The 23,568-nt window shown below is 40.8% G+C and overlaps 1 protein-coding gene across 1 annotated transcript; it reads left to right on the top strand.

Moving 5' to 3' along the window:
- Positions 1-336: 336 nt before the first annotated feature.
- LOC135704830 (uncharacterized) lies at positions 337-21,243 on the top strand. Its single transcript, XM_065226345.1, has 4 exons — positions 337-3,093; positions 3,135-5,583; positions 20,582-20,923; positions 20,981-21,243. Exons 1-4 carry the CDS (start codon positions 337-339, stop codon positions 21,241-21,243), a joined length of 5,811 nt encoding a protein of 1,936 aa, XP_065082417.1.
- The last annotated feature ends 2,325 nt before the right edge of the window (positions 21,244-23,568 follow it).

Below are 23,568 nucleotides of genomic sequence, written 5' to 3'. Positions count from 1 at the left end.
ACGCTTGCCTCCTCCACCAATCATTGCCGATACAGTCCACTGCCGAAAGGGAAAGTGCCTTCCCAGACCGAACATCAATTTGGTCCATCACGAACCGGATAGCGAGCCGTTTGAAGAAGATTTCGCCCGTAAGTTTGCCCAGTCCTACCAAAAGGATCGAACTGCCTGCCGCCTTCCGAGTGGGGAAAAGGACGAGCTACGCTAGCAAACAGTGCCAAAACAAAACTGCTTCCGCTGTTGCCGATGCCCATCGTGCGCGAATAATAGCAAGTGAATCGAGTTCGTGTGCGCGTTCGCGACAAGTTAAAGACAAAGTGATTTCGTAAAAATACGAAAATGCCTATTACGCGTTCGTCGACACGCGATGGTGTGCAAGATGCTGGTGTCGAACAGCAACAAGGAAATCCGTCACCATCGGATGGATCTGGATCGTTCCATGGATTCGACGAATGGGAAGCCAACTGGGATGAAGCTACAGCAAAGAAATATCGTGGATTGGTTCGCCAGCGCTCCCAAGCGAAAATGAAGTTGGTGCGGATTAATCGGACGTTGATCAATGAGACGCTTGGATTGGCACAACTTGGTGTGCTATCCAAGAACCTGGCTGTTACCTACGCTGAGTACAGCCAATTCCACAGCAAGGTAATAGCCCTGGTACCCGATGAAGCGCTCGATGGACAGGATGACGAATACGTAAGCTTCGAGAAACTGTACTACGACGTATCCAATGCTGTGGAAGAGTTACTGCTAGAGGCAAAAGCTCGAGCCACTCCAAAGGTTCCTCCAGCCATTCCAGCAGCACCTCACGTGATTATCCAGCAGCAACCGTTAAAAGCACCAATCCCAACGTTCGATGGGAGTTACGACGCATGGCCCAAGTTCAAGGCCATCTTCCAGGACCTGATGGCCAACTCGGGGGATACAAATGCCATAAAATTGTATCACCTCGATAAAGCTCTTATCGGAGATGCTACTGGAGTTCTGGACGCTAAGCTCCTAAGCGAGGATAACTACGAGCAAGCTTGGACCATTTTAACGGACCGATACGAGAACAAGCGAGTCATAGTGGAAACTCACATCCGTGGGTTGTTGTTCCTCAAGAAGATGACGTCGGAGTCTCATAAGGAACTGCGTACACTGCTGAACGGAGCCACTCACCACGTCGAAAGTTTGCGCTACCTTCAGCAACAAATCACCGGAGTTTCAGAACACATCATTGTGTATCTGATAATTTCAGCACTTGATAAATCGACCCGTAAGTCCTGGGAAGGGACCCAGAAGAAAGGAGATCTTCCGAAGTATTCCCAAGTCATCGAGTTCCTGAAATCCAGATGCCAGATACTGGAAAACTGCGAAGCAGCGTTCCAGTCAGTGCCGCCAACAATCAAGTCAAAACAAGCCCAGCTACCTTCAAGAGTTCAGCCGCAGAAGAGCCACGCAGTTTCCACCAATGTGTCCCAAGCATGTGAGATTTGTGGTGGTGATCATCGGAACTTCCAGTGCACTGCCCTGAACAACCTAACCTCTTCCCAGAAGAACGAAAAGATCCGAGCAGCAGGAGTCTGCTTTAACTGCCTGCGCAAAGGACACCGTTCCAAGAACTGCCCTTCAATCAAGACGTGCCACAAGTGTCAGCGCCGACACCACACGTTGCTCCATGAAGATGGGGCACCCTCCCAGGAGAAAATGCCAAACATTTCTCTTCCCGCGGAATCTATGGCAATCCCGCCACCGGTTCCGGCTGCTCCGAGTCAACCGTCGATGTCGGTGCAGAAGATTCTTGCCCCCGTGGAACATCCTGTGTCCACCACCTGTTCGTCAAACTTCACCCAGTCGACCAAGACGGTACTGCTGCTTACCGCAGTGGTGCAGGTGTTTGATAAGAACAGTCATTCCCATCCATGCCGCATCCTGTTGGACAGCGGCTCCCAGGTGAATTTCGTGACCGAAGACATGGCCAATTGCCTGGGTCTGCCGAAGAAGCCAGCCAACGTTTCGATCACCGGTATCAACGCGTTGCGCACCCTCGCTCGTGACAAGGTGACGCTGAAATTCAAGTCCCGAGTATCCAACTTCCAAGCCAGCCTCGAGTGCCTCGTGACGCCGAAAGCAACGGGCACAATTCCATCGTCGAAGATCAACATCAACAATTGGGACATCCCTGCTGGAGTGGTTCTTGCCGATCCCGAGTTCCACACGCCCGATAAGGTGGACCTGTTGATCGGCGCAGAGCTGTTTTTTGATATACTGAAGCCAAGCCAACTCAACCTGGCGGACAACCTGCCACAGTTGCGAGACACTCACCTTGGGTGGATCGTATCTGGTGTCATCGTCGAGCCACAGATTTCCAACGTATCAGTTCAGCATGCCAGCCACGTTTCTCTTGAAGACATCGAGCGAAAGATGTACAAGTTCTGGCAAATCGAGGAAGTGTCGGACGTACCCAAGTTATCAACCGAGGAGATGGCATGCGAAGCACACTTTCTGTCCACATACCAGCGTGACGAGTCCGGAAGATTTATCGTGAGCTTGCCGTTCAACGAAAATTCTTCGCAGCTGGACGATTGCCGTGCTTTAGCTCTGAAGAGGTTCCTGATGCTGGAGAAACGACTGATGAACAATCCCGAACTACAAGCGCAGTACGTAGAGTTCGTTCGAGAGTACGAGGTTCTCGAACATTGCCGTGAAATCAATGAAGCTGATGATCCTCCCAACCAGCAGAGGTATTATCTTCCACATCACGCTGTACTGCGTCCGTCCAGCTCGAGCACAAAATGTCGTGTCGTGTTCGATGCAAGTGCCAAGTCGTCATCCGAAAAGCTGTCTTTAAACCAAGTGGTGCTGTGGTGCAGAATGATCTGCATTTCATCGTCCTACGCTTCAGAAAGTTCAAGATCGCCTTTTCTGGAGACGTTGCCAAGATGTACCGGCAGGTACTGCAAGCACTACAAGATCGACGTTTCCTCAGAATCTTCTGGAGACCACACCCGTCTCCGAAGCTACGGGTTCTGGAACTGTGTACTGTTACCTACGGTACAGCATACGCTCCATACCTCGCAACAAGGTGCCTGGTACAGCTCGTCGAGGAAGAAGGTGAGTTTTTTCCTATCACCTCTCGCATTGTAAAGGAGGAGACGTACATGGACGATGTACTGTCCGGCGCAGACTCGGTGGAAGATGCAATCGAAGCTCAACAACAATTGAAGCAGCTCCTAGGACGTGGTGGTTTTCCGATACATAAATGGTGCTCGAACTCCAAAGAATTTCTCGAGCGCATTCCCGTGGAAGACCAGGAAAAAAGGGTACCGTTAGAAGAACGTGATGTAAACGAAGCAATCAAGGTCCTTGGCTTGCTCTGGGATCCGAATGCCGATACGCTGTACATTGCAAACCATCCGAAGCTACCGCCGCCATTACAACAACGTGTTACGAAGAGGGTAATGTATTCGGAGATAGCCAAATTCTTCGACCCTCTTGGGCTGGTCTCTCCAGTTATCGTATTGGCAAAACTAATGGCTCAACGGTTGTGGCAGCTCAAGGTCGGATGGGACGATCCGATTGATGAAGACACGGTGCAAAAGTGGCAAGAACTTCAAGCTTCGTTGTCGCATTTGCACAACATCGCCATCCCAAGATGCGTGACATTCCAAGGAGTCGTCGCGTTCGAATTGCACGGGTTCTCCGATGCCTCAACAGTGGCGTACGGGGCCTGCATCTACCTACGAAGCCTGTTCAACGATGGTTCAGCGAAGCTCCGCCTACTGACAAGCAAATCCAAGTTGGCCCCTCTTCACGATCTTTCCATCCCACGAAAAGAACTTTGCGCCGCTCTCCTGCTGACACGATTAGTTCTGAAGGTATTACCTGCCCTGGATATGGAGTTCCGGGAAATTGTACTTTGGTGTGACAGTACGATTGTCCTAGCCTGGATCAAGAAACCGCTCAACCAACTCCTATTATTCGTCCGAAACCGAATCGCTGTAATTCAAGAACACACTGGTGGATTCCGGTGGGAGTACGTTAGATCGCTGCAGAACCCTGCCGACATCGTCTCGCGCGGCCAACTACCTGGAGCCTTGGAGAACAACAACCTTTGGTGGAATGGCCCTGAGTTCCTCCAGAGAGTGAAATACGACATCGATCCACCCGAAGAAGTACCAGATCCGTTGCTGCCAGAGCTGAAACCAGTCATCGTCACCGCAGCTGTGAGTATGAAACCTTTCCCATTTTTCTCCAGGTACAGTAGCTTCCGCAAAATCCAACGTGTAATGGGCTACGTCTTGCGATTCGTTGGTAACTGCCGTATGAAGAACCCTGCCAAGCGAAAGACAAACCATCACCTGATGATACCGGAACTGCGACAGGCAACCGAAGCTATAATCCACGTGGTTCAGTTCGTTCATTTGGCGGACGAGATTCAACGAGTTGTTGACCACGAACCCTGCAAGAAGTTGGCAAACCTGCGTCCTATCTATACCGATGGTCTACTTCGTGTGGGCGGTCGACTCGATCGCTCACAACTACCGTTCGAGAGCCGTCATCCCATCATCTTACCAGACAAGGACCCGGTGGTACGCCTTTTGATTCGACAGATGCACGTCGAACAGCTTCACGTCGGGCAGTCTGGCCTGATGAACGCCATGAGACAACGATATTGGCTTCTGAACGCTCGCTCCACCATCCGGCAAATTACACGTAAGTGTGTGAGATGCTTCCGGATTAATCCAACCAATACCAGCCAACTGATGGGAAACCTGCCAGCATCGAGAGTGGTACCATCGCCCCCATTTGCCGTGACCGGAGTGGACTACGCCGGGCCTTTCCTGATTAAGCAAGGTGTGCGCCGTCCTGCTCTAGTGAAATCATATGTGGCCGTCTTTGTTTGTATGACCACCAAGGCCGTCCACCTAGAAGCGGTTTCCGACTTAAGCACCGATGCCTTTCTGGCGTCCCTGAAGCGATTCCTTGGACGACGAGGAATGATCCAACAGCTGCACTCGGATAATGCAACCAACTTCCGAGGTGCCAACAATGAACTGAACGCCTTGTTCCAACAGTTCCGGGATCAGCAAGCCGTTAACACCATCGAGAAATTCTGCCGCAACCGTGAGATCGAGTGGCACTTCATCCCACCGGACGCACCCGAATTCGGTGGCCTTTGGGAGGCCGCAGTCAAGTCCGCCAAGAGCCATCTAAAGCGTATTGTCGGCAACGTAAAGCTCACGTTCGAGGAGCTATCCACCGTTCTGGTAGAAATCGAAGCTGTGCTAAATTCTCGACCACTTTTCACCATCTCCAACGACCCGGCAGACCCACTGGTGATCACGCCAGCCCACTATCTGATTGGACGCCCTCTCACTGCCATACCCGAGCCATCCTTGGAAGACGTCAAGGCAGCATGTCTAACTAGATGGCAACAGCTGCAACTTATGCGCGAACATTTCTGGCGCGCTTGGAGTCGCGACTATCTGAACACCCTACAACCCAGAAAGAAGAATCTTCGAACTACGCCGAACATCCGTGAAAACATGGTTGTTCTGCTCCACGATCGAAACCAACTGGAAGTTGGGTCGCATCATAGCCGTATATCCAGGCGATGACGGTTTGGTCCGAACTGTCGATATCGTTGCAATTAAAAAAAATCATCGAATATCATGTCTTCAGTTTTCTGGTATATGTTAGACAATGACATGAGCTAGCAAAAGAGACAAAGTCCAGCTGCCCTTAGCTGCCCCTACGAGAATCCCACCCACCTAAAATACAGGCAAAATATCATGTTTTTCGAGAATATTTCACTAAAACCACTATAAATTCCACAAATAGTGCAATGAAAATTTGCACCTAGTTTGTTTTCGTTGGAATAAATGCAGAAACCAGAGCAAACATATGAAAATATACAAAAAGTTAACAAATAAGAATTTTGGCATCATATTTTTCAATATACCCTATATCTCCGAAACTAAAGGTTATGGAAGTTTTATGTCTTCTGCAACTTTCCTTTATTTTAATAGATAAAAAACTTTGTTGAAAACACCATACGTCTAGGATGCTTTATTCAAAAGTTAGATTCGCGCGCCATCTCTACGACCAAGTTGCGAACTAATTAATTTATTCAGAAGAAGCGCCTAACTAATTCAAACAACTTTACCGAAGACAGTATTCTGATTGGATGCTTTGTTCAAAAGTTATTAATTTTTTCCGAGAAAATCACTGATCTGCCCCAGTGTGCGTCAATTAGTCGTATGCAGCCGAGTCTAACTCTATTGGAGTGTACCGCATTCCTCGCTTACTATACAGGAAGGATCGGCTATTTATATTATTACTTATATCGAGCAGAGGTCTGCGCTCGTCAACTTTCCTTTCTACTGATGAAAAAAAAAAACACTTGTATGCACTTCCCGAAAGAAGAATTTTATTTTATTTTCAACGAAGTTCCCTGACGTTTTATAAAAAATTGAACTTCTACGGAATTCCCCTAACTATTCCAAGTCCAATACAGGGTCAACGACACATCCACATCCCACATCTATTTTATCCTCAAAAACACATTATCATTCACATCAACGAATAAAAGTCATTTTTTATTTCTATTCCTGACAATTCCTGGTCCAATATGTAAAGCCGTACAGTTAAAACAAGATCCCAGAATTTTAATAAAGTGCAGTGGAGTAGCCGAGACGTCACTGCTTCTAATTCTACCTAAGTGCCCTCATGTTGTCTCCAATTCTTATAAATTTTAAAGGCCAACAACACTACTTTACGTCGGGAGATCGAATCAGATAAGTTAACGCACCAAACTTCGAACTTTTCTACTCGAACGTTTCAAAAAATAAATGACCCATTTGTGAATTCTATGTTACTGTGACAAAAAACAAATAGTGATTCGAATCATGTACTTTAATATCATATTACTCAACTGATCTGAAAACTGTAAAGCCAAACAAACAAAACTACACATCATATCTCATTGAATCAGCAAAGGATCTTCGCCAGCATCTTCTTCATGTTTTTTTTTCCTTTGGCTTCCATATGGTATGCCGCTGAATTCACTAATGTAACGAAATTATTGATTGTTTCAATCCGTAAATGCATGAACGATGATACAAAATAACGAGTGACGTCTGTTTGTCTGTGGTTAAATATTATTCTTACCTTTGGCACCCTTCAGTGGAAGAATAATATCTTCCCAGCTGTCGTTTTTCCTACCGCCAGAGATACCTTGAGTGTTCTCATTTTTGTTATCAGGACTGTCCTCTTGGCTGTCCTCCAAAAAATCGACAGAATCTAGAAGATAACGAAAATAAAACAGCGAGAGTAGAATGTCTTTTTTTTTCTCAAGATACGCTTATATAGGATAAACTTACATTCGATGACACTCAGATCTTCATAAACTTCGTTTGAAATTGTCGATTCTGTAGACGACTCAAACTGTGTATAACTCTTGCTTGGGATCTTGTTCTCAATATAATCCGCCTCCAAAAGCACCTTTGGAGGAGATGAAATTGCAGGACTGACAGCATCAGAAGCACGCCGTTTGGAGAGTGGACGCATCCAAATTCGAACAACTAGGATGCTTCAGGGCAACATGCCACGTAAAACTATAAATACTCCAGTTCCAGTTCCCAACAGCATCAGCGGTTGCTGAGAGCTTAGTATTTTTTTCCGGCAAAAGTACACAACGGACAAGTAATTCCCGCTCGGTATTGTTCCTGGCAACGGTACCTAGCAATCATCAAGTTTGACATGAAGTATTGCTGATCGAAGTGATATTTCCTACGAAACAGAAAATTAAAATTTTAATTCAAAGTGCTTGGATTTTAGGATGATCAGGACCAAGTGGCACATTACCGAAATCGGTCAAAACACCTTTTTGGTACAAGCTTGGTACAAGTAGTGCATTCTAAATTCGCTAATTTCATTTTAATTCCACCCTTCTGTATACTTACGGATTGGCGAAATGGGCTTCAATCTTAATTCGGAGTTTTTCCTTGTGGCCATCAAATTCGTCGTCTTGTTCCTCGGCGGACCCAAGATGCATTCGCGCCCTGATTCGCGCTTTTTACGTGCTTTCAAAAACGGCTTAATGCCATTTGTTCGCACAATATCCGCAAGATCCAGAATGCACAGGATCTCTCCCTCCATGAAACTAAAATCATGTGGTCGATCCGCGTATCGCCCATACAAGCTTTCGAGAGATGGTCCACCAATGGCTGCCTTCTCTGCCACGTCCTGTGCCATCTCTCGCATATCTCTCTGAATGAGCAATATGTCTTCCGTGGTCAGCCTTGCTAATGACATGCTGACCAGGTTCGATAGCATGCACTGCTTCGATTTTCATCCAGAGATAATCCTGGAAATTTTGTGTGTGTGTTTAATTTATTTTCAAAAAAAGCTGAATAAAAGCTTACCTCATCCATTAAAAAAAAAAATCAAGACGGGTGGACGGACGGGTTTTGTTCTGCTGGTGTCCTGGCTGTTGTTTCAGGCTTTTTCAGTGGCGTGAAAAGGTAAGAAAAAATCCATCATGTTTTACGCATATCAGTTGCTATTTTCCAATAACAGGGCTGATAGCACCAAATATAACCAAAAATAGTGATTTTAGTGACTAAAATGAGTAAAAAAGGGACCATTAAGTGACTAAAATGAGTAAAAAAGTGACCATTAAGTGACTTTTAAGGCACAAAAAGTGACCAAAAAAGGAGACCCAAGTAGGACTTATTGAGCTACAATTTAAAAATGTATAAGAAGATTTTAAGCATTTTGTCAATATTAGTAGTATTTGTTCTTGTATGATCGGTATCTGTTGTAAACAGACATGAGTGATTGATTTTTACACTAGCCTGCTGCTGACTACTCTTTCAAATTGTTCAATTTTCAAGATAAATCCTTTTTTCAGTAAACCTTTTCCAATTCATAATTTTTGCCCAAAATGTGTAGTTGTGTTCGATGGAACACAACTACTAGCTTTCATGCGCATCCATTTAGTATTTCATTTGAACAAATACCGTCAAGCTTTGAGCGTTGAATGGCGAGACTGTAACCCTGGGTTGGTATGGTATACAAGCACTTATATGTTGTCAGTTTTCTTACAGGCAGGGCTGCACATCAGTCCCATATGAGTTTTTGTCAGCTTTGAGTTCGCAATACTATTCGTTATCTAATGGCATCTCCTAATGCATTACGCCTCTTATTAAATTTGACCGCTGCGTTTAGTGCACTATTGGTATTATTGTAATTGGTAACTGGAGCGATTATCCGGTAAAATCCATTTCCTTTCACAACTCTTCAGTATCTATTTTATGTAAAATATTGATTAAATCAAACGGAAAATTACTAATTACGGAAGCACAGCAAAATCTAACATATAGTCAGATGTTCCAAATTAAAACCCTAAAGCTTTCAGCATCCCATAGTGAACCACTTGTTTTAATTAACATTTTTTGCAAAAAAATGTAAAATGAATGTCTATTTCTGGGTGATTAATGTGATTCAACCTTATCTTATGCTTCTCGCTGAATAATTGAAGTTTTTTGTTCGGAACTATTCCAGAGGACCCCGCTTCTTGCTCTACGGTTAGATGCATTTGGTTAGCACCGTGTTGAGCGATCCATGCATCTCTATGTTTTGCGGACCTCGCATGTTGATCGATGGCCTGGAATCCTTTCGTAATCGAAAATGATTTTCTACAGATTTTGCAGAACACTTCCGTTTCTGAATGTTTCTTGGCCCAATCCGATACCGTGCATCCACTGGAATCCACTTGCTTTAACCAAACAACACGGAAACAACATTTTCCCATCTTTAAGCACAGGGAAACGCGACAGTTGATACTCGAACTGTTAAAAAACAAAACAAAATTAATTCAATTCGTTTAGAATCTTAGCTTATTAATTGAATATGACCTGAAATTATATAGTTTTTTTAATATAATTAACGAGAACATCCAGTCTTTGAAAGAAAGATGATTCTGGTTCCCAAAGAAAATTCAGCAAATTAAATATTGCGCATTGCCCACCCTACTGAACAATCTCGCTGACTTTCAAAAGAGCGGAAATAGCCATAAAACTGCGCTTTTGCGTTGCATCGTCTCGATGTCTTTGGCTTACTTATAGGGAAGGGGCACTATCAGTTGACGGGTCGAGGACGATTAGAAAAACGTAAACAAAAATTGTATGTTTTTGTTAACATTTCGACAAGCATTTTCACGCGTATTTTATTAAAGTAATGTTTATATGATGATACGGGGTGAAAGTGTGAAGTTCGTAAAGTCAGATTTTCATGTCATAGTAATTTTCTACTAAGTGAAACATTGAGTTTTCTCGAATGAAAATGTGTTTGCGAAAAAAGCTCGTAAAAATGCACTTGAGTTCGAAGTGAAATGTGAATGAAAATTTTGATGTTAAAACATTGTTTGATAGATGTTCTTCAGGTTACATTGAAAACCAACCGAATTAGTGCTTTTAAAAAGCGTTTTTGATCAAAAGAAAACGCACAAATTTTTGCACTTATAGAAGCATCAATTTATGTTCAAAAAATGTTTCCTTTTCAATGTTTTTGCCCGATAGTTACTATTCCATGTGAATACAAAACACAACAGCCATTTTTTCACAGTTAATCTGACATCGGTCCTCGAAAGTGTTGATTACCGAAGAGATTCCCCCAAGCAATGTATCGAAAGAGTGGACGACTTTCTTCGCCCTGTAGAATCATGGAAGAGGCTTGATTAGTTTATGGCAGCTACATATCAATGATATTAATTGGTTGGTTTCCATTGTTTAGGGTTTATTTCGTACACCAAAAAGGCATACTTTACCTGCCGACGGTAGCAAATATCATCCTGTTCAAAAAATGCATAATTTATCAATTCTTTTGAAGCTTGGATGAAAATTTGTATAATTTTCTAAAAATTGAAGTTTGGACACACAATTAAACACACAAAAATCATCGATTCACAAATCGCCTCGTTATTCAACAATGCTCCATGGAATCATTGATTTTATACATGAAAAAGGTTGAACATAGCCAGTTCACCTAAAAAACACATAAAAACTATTGATATGGACTCAAACTATTGAAACGAAAACAGGTCTTTTCGTGCAACTCACTTTTTTTTACATATTTCTGATTCTTCTCTTAACTCAAGTAGGTGTCGCTACACAGCAAAAAATTAATTTTAATATCACATCAAAGTTGATGCACTTCAATCGTGTCGAAAATAGGGTGTAATATTACTTGCCAAAAAATAAACAAATGCAGTGAAAGCAGCGTAATGTCAGCTCATGCACTGTATTAATGATAATTTTGTCCTTTTTGGCAAGTAATATTACTCCACATATTCGACACGATTGAAGTGCATCCACATTGATGAGATATTAAAATTATTTTTTTGCTGTGTACCGTACAACAACATCCCCGTATTCTAAAGATATTTTATTTTGGTGCAACAATTAGTTTTTCTCAAAAAAAAAAAAAATAAAACAATTTAGTTATACTTAACCAATTATATTACTATATAAACTCACTTATATTTTTCTCACTGAGAAGATGAATAATCCTTCATTATGTGAAATTAATTTATTAAAATTATTTAATAGCTTTATAAATGTTCTTATTTCTTAGACTTCAGTAATTCACTTCAACGAAACATGGAGTACACGACAATTTTAGAGGGAAGCCCTCAGAACTTTATAAAAGTACTCATCACTTCAAGAAGTTCCATAGATATTAATGAAGTTCAGAGAAGATCATTGGGAGAACTTCAAAATTATTTAAGAACCTTGCGTCAGTTTATTTCAACGATATATAGTTTAAAAAAATCTCAAAAGTTAAGAGCAATTTGAAGGGTTTATTGAGAATCCTCCAGCATGTTATCTTAATTCAAAGCCTTAAGAGAAGATCATAAGTTTTCAGAAAGTTTTAAAGAACTTCAGGTAAATTTTGAAAATTTTAAAGATTTTCCTCAAATTTCAGAGAAATCCTAAAAACTAATGAATTTTACAGAATTTTAAAGAAGTTTAAAAGTTTCATAGAAGATCCTAGAACATCAGAGAAAGTTTAAGAATTTCAGACAACTTTATATATTGAGAGAATTTCTCCCAGCTTCTAAAAAAATTAAACAAATTTTAGAATCTGCCAGCATTTCGAAGAAGTCTAAACTTTTTTTTTAATCCTTTGGAATTTTTTTATAATTTTAATAATGTTCAAAGCATATAAAAAAGTTCCCTGAATCTCAAAGAATTCCAAAGAACAAAATATTTCAAGACCAAACTAACTAAAGAGAGGGTTATAGTTTTTCATTCAATATCGCAGAACATCAAGGAAGTTTGAGGAACTTGGCAGAATATGTCAGAAGTTCAAAAAGCTCTTTGAGCTTCAGAGAAGTTTATTGATTTTAAGGACGAAGGGGTAGGGGATCTTGAATTATTAAAAAATGCTACGCTAGAAGAATGCTCCTTTAGAAAATGTGAGAATTCAGGAAAAGTTCATAGAACTTTAAATTATTTCCCAGAACTTCAGATAGTTTCCTTGCACATCAATTTTGTTTTTCGGATTGAAGTTCTAGTTCAATTAGTCCAAATACTTAATATAAGATCACCAAGCTTCTCCAAAGCTGCTAAAAATCAAAAGAAGCTCCCAGAATTGTAGAGAATACGAAAAATCTCACAAGAATATCCCAGCATTTTAGAGAAGTTCTCAAAACGTCATAGTACCTTCAAGTACTTCAAAGGATTTTCCAGCATATACCAGGTTCAAAATAATGCACAATATATCTAGCATAAACCAAAATTTACAACACCGGTGTTGTGGTTTTTTTTATAGTTCTAAATAAACCGAAACCAGGATTTAGGACTACGTTGAAGAAGCCCGTAGAAATGATGGAATCGAAAACAACCAAAAATACACTAACGAAAAACCAAAAGCAACATTTCGAACGCTAGGCAATTTCCGGGACACTTGATAATGTGGGACGTTTTGCAGGACATTTGGTAATGCGGGACAGGAAGGCGAATCCGGGACGTCTTGTCACTTCAGCGTATTCCTTACGAGGCAAGGAAAAAGTGCGCCGAACACCTCAAGCCGATGCAATGCAAAAGCGCAGTTTTACGACCATTTGGAAAGCTACCGAAAAAGTAGTTTAGTTGGGTGAGAAATGCACAATAAAAAAAACGCACTAGGTGGTGTTATGTTTTATGAAATTTCTCTTGTCGTTGTTTTCACTGCGGAATTTTATTTTATTAACTTACCTCGACTCACTAATGGCATACAATAATTACAACATCATTTATTCAATCACAAATCACAAATTTTAGCACTTGAACTCACAAATTACAGCATAGAAAATGCCAACCTGAGATCTGCCAACTTGCGAATAAAAGAAAGCGGACACCTCATTGTTCGGCGGTATGTCTGGGCGAATTTTTCGCCAGAAAGAGTAAGAATAACATTAATCTCACTCATCTTCATCTAAGAGGATCTTCATATGCTAGAACTCTTTACTCCTTGTGTGAATCATTCGTTCGTTCACTCCACAGAAAATCCCCATAAGGATCTATCAACCTGTGCGCCATATTTCGTAGACCCGAATAGAAGTGAACTTCAGTCAACATTTAACCTGTCAAAGCGAAAAAGAATTGACCGATATTCCTAAACAGAGCTGAGTGCTATACATAGGTGGACTAAAAATGATTTTATGGTTGAAAAAACATTTTTTTTTTTCAAGCCCTGAATAAGAGTAAAGAGTAACACATTCGTCGTAGATGCAAAGCTACTGTTTATAAACATAACAATCGAATGCTTGAACGAATGTAGTCATGGAAGTGGTGCCAGAATTAATAGAAAATTCGAGTGGAAGTGTGTTTGGAGTGCGTCGAACTGTGTTTTTGGAGTGTTAAACACTTAGTGGCAGAGTGTGTTACCACTTGGAGCTGCTTCTGCGCAACATTTTCTCTTGGCGGGACTCTTATTATAACACCGCCTCTGCAAAATAGCATGCAGCATAAAATGGCTACACTGATAGTTATGCTGTTTTTTACCTCTCTCTGAAATACAGTTGTCTTATCACCGCAGTTTTTTTTTCTATAGCGGTTTAAGTGCTTTTCCTGTTCTACACAGTAAAAATCACAGTTGAGACAGTTGAAGGTGCAATTAAATCACGGTAAAAGGAAAAGATTGCGAAACCATGTCCTGAAGGTAAACAGCACAACCCATCAAAGTGTGTAGCTAAACATTCCAATCTATTCTCGGGAAAAAAAAGGACCGAAAACAGATTGATTGGATAATCCCTCTAACCTCGGATTAAGGCACCTCTCCTATTCTATCGTCGGCTTCGACGATGAATACCAGTCCCAGGTTTTCCTAGAATGATATCTCCCCTTTCACCGAATCCCACCTTTGGGCGAATTCGAAAAATCCATTACCAAGCCAAAATAAAACGCCATTCCCCGTCGCCATCATCATAGTGCGGAGTACCTACCTACCTGGAAAATGGAGCCCGAAGAAAAGAATGCAATTTCGTCCGAACCATCGGGCAACAACCGTTGAAATGCGATTATGTAGCTCCTTCCGGGAATTATTCCACCACAATTGACTAAAAGGGGCCGACGGTGAGAGATAATTGCGGAACTTGTCATTGTTATAAAAAAATAAATCGAATACATAGGAGCACACGTACCTTAGATGTGACAATTTTAGGAAGACGCAAGCTAAAGAGGCTTAGGTAAATTGGAGTAATTTAATCAAATTGTAAAAAAAAAATTAAATGTTTTAAATGCATGTGATCGTTGAAGTAATTGCTGAAGCTTAAACGGAAATCTACTACTATTTGAAAAAGATGAAGAAGGGCAAGCATAATACTTAATATTGAATGTAAATTGGTCGGAATAAAGCTAACGATGAGATATTTTATAACGGATTCTGCCGCTCCCGCAGTCGGAGGTTTCTATTGCTAGAATGGGTGTTTTATTTTCCAAGCGATGACAATCCCGTCCGGTTCGGAAGTTCGGATACTGAAAGAAAACGACACTGCGCTAGCTAATGGTTTAATGGTAAAATGTTATTCCGTTCTCTGTTTTGGTTATAAATAAATACGTTTCTATTTACAACGGTTCCGGTCGATTAAGTTCATCTAAAAATATTATCGCTATTTAGCAAAGTTTCTTCCCCGTTCGCTATTTGCCTTCCTGTACATTTGGAATTGTTTCGTGATGCATTGATATTGCTATAAATTTGCTTTGTCTGGTAATTGGACTTTTATGCACTGCTAAAACTGCGTCGATTACAATAGTGTTTCCTTTATTTTCTAGTAAGGTATTTTACGTTTCGCGTACGATGGTTAAAAATGTGTTTGAGTATGAACTTAAAATTTAGTTGCCCATTGCGACTCGCTGAATTCCACCAAGCTGGGCAGAGGCGCGTCAGCATTTATTATATCTTTGAATGGATTCTATTCACAACAAGTGTGTTTGTTAGTGATGTTTCTGGTATGCTATTTGTCGATGAGTTAAAAACCTTCTTCCTAATGGTATTTCCTATTGTGCCTTGGTGATGTATATTGGTTTGTGTCTATTTAATAAGCATCTAAAGGTGATTAAGCTATGTTAATTTACTTAAAAATCTTTTGAATTTTTTTGCATTTAAATTGCATAACTAGTGTCGGAATTAAGCAATAGTAGAAGTAACATTACTGATTTAAGCTCATTGTGTGATTCTATCTGCCAGTGTAATATATTTCTGTGAATCTTTTTTTTTTTTGGATTGTGATTTTCCAACTACGATGGCACTTTTGGTTCCAGTCCTTTAGTATTATAAGATGTAATTTCTATCGGTATTTGAGAACATAATAATAAGTAACTTAGTGTAAAGACAGCTTTGGAAGGGTTTAGAAACAAGGATTTCTTCAAAGTCTCTGCTAGGTTCGTATTTCAATGCATTCAAAGTATCAGCTCTGCAATGCATTGCCGAGATTTGAACAGCCGAGTGCAACATAATTGAGTGAAATCCCACGATTTCTTGCTGACATTTAGCGAAACAAACATCACATCTACTGAGATCTCAGTAAACGTATGTTTGCCTGAGGCTCGGTTTCATGGTAGCAGGGTGGCCACTTAATTTAAGTAATTAGAGTTCCGGTTTTTTCCCGGTTAAACTGATAAATATGGTAAGCAATAACAGTTATTTCAAAAATTGATGTCACTGGGAAAAAAATAAGCTGAATTTTATTTTTAACAGCTGACTAAATGTTGAACCTGGCCCGATTTGGCATCATTTCCCAAAAAATTGATACTTCCTGTCGGATGGACGGACCCCGCGACGCATGCTAAAAATCACATTGAAGGTCTCTTCTCAGCTCGACACAATCCGGTCTATTGCTGCCAGCGTTCACCATAGTCGTCACGGTCCTGCTGTTGAGACTGTAGTTGAGGTCCTCCAGCCTGCTTTCCCAGGCAAGTACGTTCTTTTTCAAAAACCCCCACTTCCTGGTCGACTTTCCGAAGTCAGCGTACACTGTACACAAACATCATCCTCTGATCGAATGAAACCTCATACCATTCAAAACAAAACACCGAAATCGCTTTTTCGAATGATAGCTGCAACCGGATGACGGTTGTTTTGAAATCAGATGATTTTCCTCTCGAATTCAGGATGAAACTTGTTATGAGAAGGGATAGGGCCTTCAGTTGAAATGCGTAATGCTCTCTGCAGAATGACTGTCATACTAAATGGAAATGCATATGGTATTGGTTCAGCCCCATAACGCAAATTATTCAAAACGATGATGAAAATAATTCTATCGAATGTCATTTGCTGATCTGAGCTGACAAACGAGGTGGAAGCACATGCATTGCTATCAGAGCTGTTACGAACAAAGGTAAAGCATGAACACCAATGTTTGGCTAATTCGTGGTGGAGGAGGTTTTCTTCACCACGAAATTTTTTTGTATCCATAATGGAATGGCTTATTATGGCTATTCAGTATGGAATTGTAGATAATTAAATTATAAATCTAATTAAAAGCACTTGCCTGTCACACTATTCTTAAATGTTTGTCCTCTGAGTGCCGTATGTTTTATAGCTAATTTTCAAACGAAAATCATCCTGTATTTGAATGACAGGCATATGGATGTTCATCATCTGACGACGAATTCAACCATAAGAAAATCATCCGAAATTCGAATGCATATTGTTAAAGGGCTCGAGCAACGCAATAATCATTCGAAGTATTGTGGATGTTTTGGTTCAGTGTATGTCCGTAGCGAGACATTCGTTTATGTTGCCGTGGTAAACTAAAGAGAAAGTCGATGAAGAGAATTGATCAACGAGGATAGACCCTTTTCAAATGTTACGCGAGAAATAACTAATAAAAAAAACCAGGATTGAAACACGATGACGAATGGGTACGAAATAAAGCCCTACAGTAAAAGTATGGACGTCTGTCAAAAGTTGTTCCAATCGAACCGTCAAAATGCACCGCTTTGCTCGATTGGAACAGCTTTTTTTCAGTTTTGTGGTGACAGTCGTCCATACTTTTACTGTAGGGCTTTAGTACGAATACCTCATTGCATCTCACAACACCTGCATGTCAAGCCAAGGAAAACAAAAGAGTCAGTCAGGCTACGCTCGCGATGTGCGCGACTCTAGAAATAAGCAACAAGACAGCAGACCCATGAGGTTGATAATCAACTTTCCCCATAAAACATTTGACAGCTGGGAAATTTTACGGTAGACCGACGAAATCGGGTGCCGACAAAATCAACCGATTAATACACCGACGAAACAGTCAATTAATGTACCAACTAACTCGGGTGCCGTTTGAATCGTACTATGCGTTGTCTGATTTAATCGACTGTCATTAGTCGATGATTTCTGTCGGTACATCAGTCTATCAGCTAAGTCGGTTTTCGTCGGGAGTCGATTATGTCGGATTAAAATTGGTATATTTAATCATCTCGAACCCTTGTGTTGATAATGGAAGTTTACTAGTCACGGTCAGTTTGTTTATTTACAAAGTGTTTAGAGTTTTCTCGCTAAAAGAACGTGTTTTTGTGTTGATTTTTACCGTAAGTAGTGAAACTGTAGTAATTTCACGATGGCTAGTAGATGGAGTATTTGGAGAACAAAGCAGAAAACCGCAAAATATAAGGAATATGATAAAATTTACCGGCGACATTTGATGGACAGTGAAGGGGAAAATGCAAATGAAGCTGCTGATCATGCGGCAGACGACGCGGATGATGTCCACCTGGAAAACCATTTCACCTCAGACGAAGAAGGCGATTGTGTCCATCCCGTGGATGGAAGTGATGATCATCAAGAAGATGATAATAGTCCTCCGGAGAAACCAATCGACACGGAAGCTGTTGCAGATATAGGTTTAAGTGAACGTATAGCAAAAGACGGTGCAAACCTCCCTGTAAAATATAGGCTTGCTCATTTTGTGTCCAAGTATCGGTTAGGGGTTGAGGCAACTAAATCACTACTGGAAATTCTGCGGGATGAAGGTCTTGATGTACCGCGTTCACGTTTGACTCTTTTAGAAACACCCAGATACAGCATTATTCCCAAAAAAGTGAGCCCCGGTGAATACATATATTTCGAAATTCAAAATGCTTTAACTAACCTAGCTGGTGATCCAATAGTTACTGCAATGCAAGAGATTGAGCTTGACGTAAATATCGATGGACTTCCCGTAGCTAAAAACGGTCGATGCCTTTGGCTAATTCTAGCTGCTTTTCCAAATGTACAAGAAATTTCTTCATTCGTAATTGGATGTTACTCAGAATTAAAAGAGCCATCGAGCGCGGATGAACTCCTCCAGGATTTTGTTACTGAAGTCAATGATCTAATGAAAAATGGAGTAGAGCTGAAGCGTGAATCTGATATGATTAAGTTGAAGTTTAGTATTCGGTTGTTTATTTGTGATCGTCCAGCAACTTGCAAAATAAGTGGTGCTGTGTCTCACGTTAGTAAACATGGATGCCCAAATTGCACACAGATCGGCAAACGTGTTAGCAGAATGACCTTTATTCCCCGGAAGAATGCACCGCCAGAACTGATCGATCTTTCCGCAGAAGAATCGATCCAGAAAATCATCGTACTCAATCTACATTTGGAGTAGAACGAATCATCGGACGAGATATGATCCTACAGTTAGCGATTGATGCAATGCATACGTGTCATTTAGGTGTTACAAAGAAAATACTTGAGAGTATGCTAGGAAATCTAAAGAAAGCTGGATATTCAGGTCGAAGATAACGTAAGGCTGATAGGGAACGAGCAGGTGCTTTTTACATTCTTAAAAATATTTTCAGGATATTAATTATAAGTTCATTTCCAGGTATTTTCTACTCCGATCTGGCTAGAAGTGTTCCAAGAGAATTTGCTCGAAAACCAAGACCATTTACTGAATTGGCAAATTTCAAAGCAACGGAATTTCGACTTTTTGACAGCTACGCAGGCATCTTGATTACAAAAAAGTTGTAAGTCAGCATGAGCACTTTCTTCTATATTTTTCCGCACTTCGTCTTTTGTCGGCCAGAAACCCTTTACCAATTTGTGGATTTAGCTCGAGAGTTTCTTCGTGATTTTGTGTTTCGTTTCCATGAGTTTTACGGCCAAACTAGTCTTACCCACAATGTGCGCATGCTTCTTCACTTGCCTGATTATGTAAAGCTGTATGGGAATTTACCGTCAATAAGCGCATTTAAATACGAAAACTTCATGATCTCCTGCAGCGTAATTTAACCAAGAAACATCAGCGCCTCCAGCAGCTTCACAAACGAATGGCTGAACAATGCAATATTGGCGAGAGAACAAGAAAGGAGAGACATTTCGCAGAACAGTTTCAGATGAAGAAGACTTTATTTGGATGCCCTTTCGCATATCGTACTTGCTATTTTGATAATTCTTTAATGATTAGTGCTAATGGCAAGGATGATTGTATACTGGTAGACGGAATTCCTGCAAAAGTATTAGGATTTGCAGAATCGGAAGGATCACGTGGATCAATCATCCAGGAGCTCTTGGAATTTTTTTCGTTTTTTTAATTCGCGTATCGCCTCATCGAGGATTGGAGTTTGGTTCTCTCGAACCTTGAGCAATGACGTTAAATTTGTGAATCTTGCTCATTGCAGGGCAATGCAAATTTAACCGTTTGGATTTCCCTAGACTGAGAAAGCCACAACATTCAGCTAAACTCATTACCAGTCGCACCCCCCAGAGAATTTAAATTTCTCTTTGTAATTACTCATCTGAAAGAGTTAATTTTAATTGAGGGGGTTAGAAGCAAAGGGGTGTAAGTGACAAAAACCTAGTTTTGAGAAAAAGGTCTTTTAAGTTATGCCAGTTTCTTATCTTCCCATACAAAATGTATGAGATTTCAAAAATTAAACCAGTTTTCTCAGAATTATGATAATTTATTCTGTTTAACTTAAAAATCTTACAAAAATACTGGTGCAAAGCTTAAACTCTGAAGATTTTTGTAGTGTGGTTAGCTCAAATTTGACCAAAATGTCACTTACACCCCTTTGCGTTTGGGCCCCTCAATTTTAATTAAGCTGTGAAATATGTTATTATTTCCTTACAGCTGAACAGCAAAATCGAGACATCCTTGCCCATTTTCGAACTATAAGGGAATTATTGACGAACTATGGAAACGAACTCAAAGAGCTCAGAGAATTGGTGGTCAAGAATTTGGAAGCCCCAATGAAAAGAACTTTTCCTCTCGATACCCTTGAAGAAATCCAATATACGATGGTAAAATTCGATGACCCGCAACATGACTTCAGTATCAAACGAGAAATCGCGTACGCATTAAGCAATGCTGCCAAGGACGACTGGCTTCGTGTCATCATTGCGGATAAGGCGATAAACGAATACCGACGATCTGACGAAATAAGGAACCTGAACTTTATTCGGCATATCATCAGTAAGTATAAATATCCAAGGTAACGAACATTACACTAAAAATTATATTGTTTTCTAGATAATATCACCCTAACACCTGAGAAAATTTTCACGGGATTGGTGGCAGCTGCAAAAGGAAGGATTTATGCGAAACAGCGTAGGGACGCTAAGAAGCGACCTCATTCCGAGGGCTCGAAAGAAAACACGAAGCCATCCGACCAACAGCCGGGATGTAGTCAGACGAAGACTAAGAAGCGATCTCCTCTTTCCGAGGGCTCAGAAGAAAACAAGATGAAGTCATCCCAGCAACCGGGATGCAGCCAGTCACAGGCAAAAAAGTAAGCTCCACACTTCGCGGGTTCGATGAAGAACTCGGTGATGACGTCTGATCAGCCCAATCAACAGCCTGGAGGCAGTCCGAAGAAATCCAAACCGCAAGAAACGTCCTTTGAATCCCGTACATCATCGACTCCTGAGAACAGTAGCCGCAGGAGTTCTGATGATTGTTCTCAATCTGATATTGAGTCGCCAGAGTTTTCCCCGATAAGATCTCAGTAGCTATTGACTACCGCAAGGAACAGCAGGAGCATGTTTCGTCCGAGATTTCGTCTTTATTCCGTGTTTACATTATTTTCAAGAATTAAGATTAAGAATTAAGGTATTAATAATATACTGTAAGTATAAACTGCGATTATACTATCTGTAAGGAAAATACAAACAAACCTATTTAATAGCTCTTGATCAACTGATTTCGTCGGATTCCATAGGTATTTTGATTTCTTTCTATACTGATTAATCGATAGATTTAGTGGTTTAAAATCAACCGATTTCGTCGACTTTCATTCGTTGTTCGTTTTTGTATGTCGATTAATGAAGCTATTTAATAGCTCTGCGTCGGACGATTTCTTTGAGATTTACTTATTCTCTGATTCTTTATGTCTACCAATCAGATTATTTAGTAGCAACAAATCAGCCGATGTTGTCTGTTTCAGTTTATTTTTAAGCTTTATTTGCCTACTAATCAGTCGATTTAGTAGTCCTTTATCATCCCATTTGATAGGTTTTTGTCGATTTTTACCATAAATTTTATCCATCGATTATTCACCCTACCAAATCGCTTTCAATCTATCGACTTGGTGAGCCAATTTAGTATACTGTAAAATCAGTCACCCCTGTGTTAAGCTCCCATAAGCGTCGGTGCAACAATCGACCGATTCGTCGGAAATAAAATCGGTCGATCATGCCGACGAAACCCGACGAAGTTGAGGGAAAAATCGGTGGGATGTTTTATCGGGATTGTTATTAATAGAGCAAAAGACGTTTAAACCAAGGAGGGGAGGTGGCTGTCAAATACGAACAATCGTCGCCTACTTTGCATAACTGGTTCCAAACGTAAACAAGCCATAAGAAACCTACAGGATTTGTTCACGTTTGGAACCAATTTCATACAAGAATGATCAGTAGGCTGATTTGACACCACTAAGTAGAGTAGCAAACCGACTTAGAAAGAAGAAAGGAATGGAAGAAGAGAAGTTAGAGGTTAGAACAGAATCACAGTGGTGAACAAAGTCGTATAACAGTTTGGAAAGCTCAAGTCAAGCCAACCTAACACGGCGAATGAGAACGACACAAATTTGAGTTTAGTTTAGTTAATTAGCCTCATGTTTTCCTGTGGAAAACCTAAAACAACTGCCGGAAAATGAGGAAAATTGACGAAAATTTTACTCAGTCTAGGAGTGGTACCAATAGACTGAGTGAATCCAATCTGTACTTTTCTCATATTCGGGAATTTTTTCCCGAAAAACATGAGGTAAATTTACTCATCGCTGAGTTCCTGCACTTTATGCCATTTATGAGTAAATAAAACTCAAATTTGATCAGTTCTCCTTTGCCGTAAAGGCAAGGGAGAAAGTTGGGGGAATGTAGGGTATGATATTTAAATTGGACAGTTGGTGTTAGAATCAGAAGATTTTCATCAAATTAAAAACATGAAACATTGTAGAGGGATCTCACCTCGGATCGAACCGGATCAACATATGTAAATAATATGCTTGTAAACGCTTAATACGATCGTTAAATGGATTGATTCGGCAAGTGTAATCTGGTTGAAATTTGTAGAAGGGATAGCTTTCGTACAGTTAGGTTTTTAACATTCGAACCCATCAAAATGGTTCGGCTGTTTAGATTATGCACTTCCAGCAGACCACACCAGGTGGAACATGCTGAGAACGTTAATTCTATCCGGCATCGAACCTTCAGTTCAGGTGTCGCATTACAAATGCATGGAACCATGTTGTTACCAAGTGTACAGTCATGGACTTTTGAGGGACTCTATCTTTCCCTTCTTCACATGGACTTCGATCGCTGATTGGTTTGTTTATTCTTTTTTGAAGGATTTGTCATTACAGAATGTGCCAGAATATTAAGAGGAACCGGTCTGCTGTGTCTCACAAAATCATCAACGACTACTTCAACAGGTTATGTAAGGAACTCGTAGATGTACCACCTTCTAATATTGTAAACTATGATGAAACGAATTTGTGCGATGACCCGGGAAAATATCCGGAACGGGTAATCAACAGTACAAAAGCGTCTGTATCGGTGATGTTTAGTGCTGCAGTGATAGAATGGAGTGACGGTCTACCCCCACATTGGCAGCACTGGTGC

Source organism: Ochlerotatus camptorhynchus, unplaced genomic scaffold (assembly GCF_037179485.1).
Source record: "Ochlerotatus camptorhynchus isolate MF236.1 unplaced genomic scaffold, CSIRO-AGI_Acam_v1.1 ptg000248l, whole genome shotgun sequence".
Classification (NCBI taxonomy): domain Eukaryota; kingdom Metazoa; phylum Arthropoda; class Insecta; order Diptera; family Culicidae; genus Ochlerotatus; species Ochlerotatus camptorhynchus.
This window is presented reverse-complemented; position numbering and strand designations above follow the sequence as displayed.

Coding starts and splice junctions, on each gene's coding strand:
- LOC135704830 (XM_065226345.1), top strand. CDS start 337: ATGCCTATTACGCGTTCGTCGACACGCGATGGTGTGCAAGATGCTGGT. Junction 5,584..20,581: donor AGTTGGGTCGCATCATAGCC/GTATATCCAGGC, acceptor ATTTCCTTACAG/CTGAACAGCAAAATCGAGAC. Junction 20,924..20,980: donor CTTTATTCGGCATATCATCA/GTAAGTATAAAT, acceptor ATTGTTTTCTAG/ATAATATCACCCTAACACCT.